This window comes from Sinocyclocheilus rhinocerous, unplaced genomic scaffold, assembly GCF_001515625.1.
Source record: "Sinocyclocheilus rhinocerous isolate Xijiao unplaced genomic scaffold, SAMN03320098_v1.1 scaffold79, whole genome shotgun sequence".
NCBI classification, from domain to species: Eukaryota; Metazoa; Chordata; class Actinopteri; order Cypriniformes; family Cyprinidae; genus Sinocyclocheilus; species Sinocyclocheilus rhinocerous.
This window is the reverse complement of record NW_015638023.1, coordinates 357,532-362,348: the sequence shown is the minus strand read 5'-3', so window position 1 is coordinate 362,348 and position 4,817 is coordinate 357,532. Positions and strand designations below refer to the sequence as shown.

The following is a 4,817-nucleotide window of genomic DNA, read 5'->3' as shown; positions in this document are numbered from 1 at the left end:
TTTGTTCCCTTCCTTGATGCTTGTATTAAGTGTTACTACTAGTATAACTAGTAAAACAATTTTTTTAAGTGTGTGAGTGCTGGTGAAGCGTAAGAGTCGCTTGTAACAGAGCTGAATGGTTTGGCATACGTTCCTCTTCCATCATTACATCAGAGAGCATGTGTGTGTCCCGTTATACTAATTCATTAAAACTAGGTTTGAGAGTTTGTCGGTCGATGTTAAAGCTCAGGCCGTGTCCCCGTCAGCCTCTAATGTAGACGCTTGAGTGCACAGGACGCCGAGAACGAACTTCCACCACTGGAGAAAGACGCGTGGAGAAGAGCGGCGACAGAGAGGAAGGCGGTCATTTCTCGGTGACGGCGGCGGCGGCCATAGGTGTCCTCAGGGTTCCTCTGGCTGTGATGGCGAGCTCCTCGATCTCTGTGTTCAGACGTCTGATCACCCACTCCATCGCCTCACGACCCTGCGGACGGACACTCACAATCAGACTGAGCACGTCATCTTTTTACCCAATGAACATCCAATATCGGTCCAGTTGTTTGTGATAAACTGGGTGAATTCAAACTCATTTGGACCAATTCGTGAACCATTTGACCTATGAAAAATACTGACACAACTGAATCAATTAATCATATATTACGCCTAAGTAGTGGGCAAGTGATATATCACCCAATATGTGACCCTGGACCACAAAACCAGTCACAAGGATCAATTTTTTGAAATTGAGATTTATGCATCAGCTGAAAGCTGAATAAATGAGCTTTCCATTGATGTATGGTTTGTTAGGATCGGACAATATTTGAAAATCTGGAATCTGAGGGTGCAAAAAAATCTAAATATTGAGAAAATCATCTTTAAAGTTGTTCAAATGAAGTTCTTAGCAATGCATATTACTAATCAAAAATTAAGTTTTGATATATTTACGGTAGGAAATTTACTAAATATCTTCACGGAACATGATCTTTACTTAATATCCTAATGATTTTTGGCATAAAAGAAAAATGCATAATTGTGACCCATACAATGTATTGTTGGCTATTGCTACAAATATACCCCAGCGACTTAACACTGCTCACAGATTAAACTTTTTTTTAAATTAAAGTATCTCAATTATTAGTAATAATAACCTTGTCTTATTCAAGAAAATATTATTCCCAGTGATTTATCGGATTACTACCAGATTTTTAACAATGTCTTTATTCGTGAAAAATATTGTAATAGGATTAGAGAATCAGTTCCCATTTAAAGTATAAATATGATTATTTTATAACTTATTTTTTTTATCAATTTAATTTTCAAATTATTTGTTTACAGTTTAGTAAATAAATATAATGATCAATTCAGCAATTTTGCACGTGCAGGGCTCTACAGTGCGACCTACAGAAACTACTGCGTGCGACTATGAAAACATATTTAGAAGCGATAGAGCCCTGACATGTCTTAAAAAATTTAATAGTGTGATATCATATATATATATATATATATATATTAGCTTTATATTGAATATTTAAAAACATTTAATAAGAATATTGGTTGGCCACTGAGCAATGAAGCTGATGAAACATTTTAGAGCCAAGAAAAACTATAAAAGAGAGAAATGCATATTCACTGATGAAATGTGCATCACTTTGAGGTCAAGAACCTTCTCTGATGCGTCCAGGTTTTGATGTGAAATGATTATTTACAAATTCGTCCTTCACTTTCTAAAGTCGTGGGGCAGAACGGTCAGTGATTGGTGAAGCGTGTTCTGGCTTGCTGACCTTTCCTGCATTGCTGGAGATGCTGGAGGCCATGAGTCCCTCCAGATAGCTGCTGAGACTGACGCCTTTCACAGAGATGATGGCCTCCTGCGTGAGCATGGTCCTGCAGGAACATCAGCAACATTACACCACAGACACCATGGGGAACCTCAAACTCATGCGGCTGACAGTAGCTGATGAGCTCGTTAAACACAATCAGATCAGAAAACGTGAGGAATCTTACTTCTCCGGGTCCTCTGGGTGCGGTCGGTAAACGAGCCGCTCGTCCACAGACACCATGTTAGTGAAGGTGATCTACGGTGAGAAAACCAGAGCATGATGGGTATGACACATTCTCAGAGTATGCTGTTTATAACCATAACAGAAACTAAACGCCCTCCCAGTCCTTCCTAGACAGGCCTTCAATCACACATCACACAAACTCAATGTTCTCGCTTTATGAAGACTATAATGCTATATGAAAGCCAGAGGATGAAGAACATGGATGTGTGAGAGAAGGAGCGACAGAAAACCAGAAACTCTCTGTCAGACTGACATTAAATGAATCAGACGGCACGAGTGATGATGAATGCAGTGCGCTGATGTGGGTACAGCATGTGTCCCGACACGTGTTTCACGTAATAAATGAGATCACTTACATTAGTGGACTGAAGCTCAAAGGTTTTCTCTTTGGGATCGACTACGGAGTGCTCCTGGATGTACGTACATGTCCGCGCGTTGCCAATGATCTGTGGAAAAACAAAACAACAGCTTGATGAATAAATCACTTATTAATAACCATAATTGAACAGCACAGACAGACAAAGGAATCTGAAGGCATGTACTGTTTTGGCTTTAGTTTCAGTCAGTGTAATAAGCCTCAGAACTCAGAACAAGATAAACTATAATTAACCCAGCAACATTACCTTGACCTATACTAGTACTGACTCTATTTACAGATCATTACTCAAAGCCTGAAGAGCCGTCATGTGAACATGGTTCAGATCTCAGTCATTTCTCAAAAAGACGCCACTATGGTGATCGTTTCCAACAACAAGACCACTCTAAAGTAATGAAACGGAGCAGTGAGTTCATTTACAGGCCGGATGGGTTTGATTCTTTAAACACTTTCAGAGACTTATTATGGCAAACATCAATCCAGTATGTTGAGGGAAAAGAAACGGTAAACTCAAAGCCTTGATCGCAAACACACTTGATTCGTTCTCTTTAATATCTGCTCAGATGTCTTTGCTCTCTTGGAGTTTGTTTGTAACATTGAAACATGTATTTTATGTGGAGCTGCTTGTATTGTGTAAAGTGCTAAATAAATAAACTTGAAGGCTTGGAATTCAGAATCTCATGAACTGGATTTTCACCATTCCTCATTATTGTGGCGTTAGTAAAGTGCTAATAACAAACTGACATGAGCTCTAGGACTCGTACTGGAAAGTTTTGGTCCCATAATAACCTCCGACAGTCCTTGAGCAGAATGAATGTGGCAGGTCAAGGGTGACAGGATGACATTCTGACTCACGTCACAGCGGGACACTTCATTCAGAAACGAGACACCAGGACGACATGTGCTGAGGACTAACCAGACTGATATAACCACTCAGTGATGGACTGAAGCTACAACCGCTGTGAATCAGGGCAGGAATAGCTGAAGTCTTCCCATAGCTGGGATATGAACATCTCAAACCAGCATCTCAAACAAATAATCAGATCAGTCTGTGTTATGTAGAAGAGAAGCAGGAGTCAGTACCGATCTAACGATGGACGGCAGGCCCCATTCGGTGCTGAGAAGCCGTTTGCTGTGCAGTCGTCCCCGCTGGTCCACGTTACGGTCCAACACGTCCACGCCAAACACGCTGGTGTTCATGGGGTTTGGGTACTTCTGCATGGCAGCTTTGGTCACGGTTTCCCACGGATGGCTGTGAGAGACACAAACAGAAACTTTAGCATTGCAGGAGCATAAAACACTGTGGACATTCAGGGTCTTTAATCAGAGCCGAAGCGCAATATGACAGTGTCGGAGTTACATAATGCACACGCATGCATCTGTGCATAACCGTAACACGATCGCTGAGGAGCGACTGCAGTTAAAGCCATCATGTGACCACAGGACATCACGAGCCGTTCATTCACTGACAGATCAGAAACATCTGATTCAACCACTGCTTTATTCACAACCACAAAGACACTTCTTTTAAGTGCCCCTATTATGGGTTATGAAAGGTTAATATTTTGGTTTTGGGAGTCACCAACAACAGGTTGACATTCATGCAAGATCAAAAAACACTTTCATTGTCTTCTAATATGCATTTATTTTTACCTTACTAGCTCAACGACTCCCAGACGATTCGTTTAACGATTCATTTTTCCAAACCCCTCCTTTGCGTGATGCTAATCTGCGGTGATTGGTCTGATTGGTCTCATTTTCATTTCATCTCGCCTGTAACGCCTGATAAAGCAGCGTTTGTGAGCAGTGCTGCTTTGTGTACAGCGTTACCGGGGAAACAGCTATTTTACCGCTCCAAAAACGGCACTCAACATGAAACGCTTGGGATTCGTTTTAAAAACGATTCGTTTTAGTGATTCAGAGTCGACTCTTTCTTTTGAGAGACAATAACTTTATACACGGTGCACTTTCAGATTTAAAATTTGGCAGGATGTTTTCATTCACTTAGAGCTGTGTTAAAAATCTATAATAGGGGCACTTTAAGAAATGCAAAGTGAAACTGTTTGAAAGAACTAAAATGTCAAAAAGACATTGAAAAAACTGCTGATAATAGTCTGCTTTCAACATTAAAAATGCACAACCGTGTTCTACATCCAAATGAAACTGACATGAAATCAATGTCCAATGTACCTTTCACAGGAAATATTCTGTATACAATCCTAAAGGACACCTAGATTTAACCCTTAAGTTGTGTTCCGGTCACTTCTACTTCCCAAAAATGTTAATTAATGTTATCGGATTAGACTAAAACTCACTGACTTTGCTCACACATGCTAGAACGACTTCACAAACGTCCCAAAAATATTTTTGGTTCTTTTTTGAGGACGTTTATGAGCACC

The 4,817-nt window shown here is 40.4% G+C and overlaps 1 protein-coding gene across 1 annotated transcript in view; it reads right to left on the bottom strand.

The window, feature by feature from the left end:
• Nucleotides 1-210: 210 nt before the first annotated feature.
• The window catches only part of LOC107749404 (PRELI domain containing protein 3B-like), a 6,289-nt gene continuing 1,682 nt past the window's right edge, over nt 211-4,817 (bottom strand). The window contains exons 2-6 of the mRNA XM_016564549.1: nt 3,502-3,670; nt 2,399-2,488; nt 1,984-2,054; nt 1,761-1,863; nt 211-463 (exon numbers count right to left, since the gene is read on the bottom strand). Of these exons, the coding sequence (XP_016420035.1) occupies nt 344-463; nt 1,761-1,863; nt 1,984-2,054; nt 2,399-2,488; nt 3,502-3,670 (553 nt within the window). The 3' untranslated portion in view covers nt 211-343. The remainder of the gene's footprint in view (nt 464-1,760; nt 1,864-1,983; nt 2,055-2,398; nt 2,489-3,501; nt 3,671-4,817) is intronic.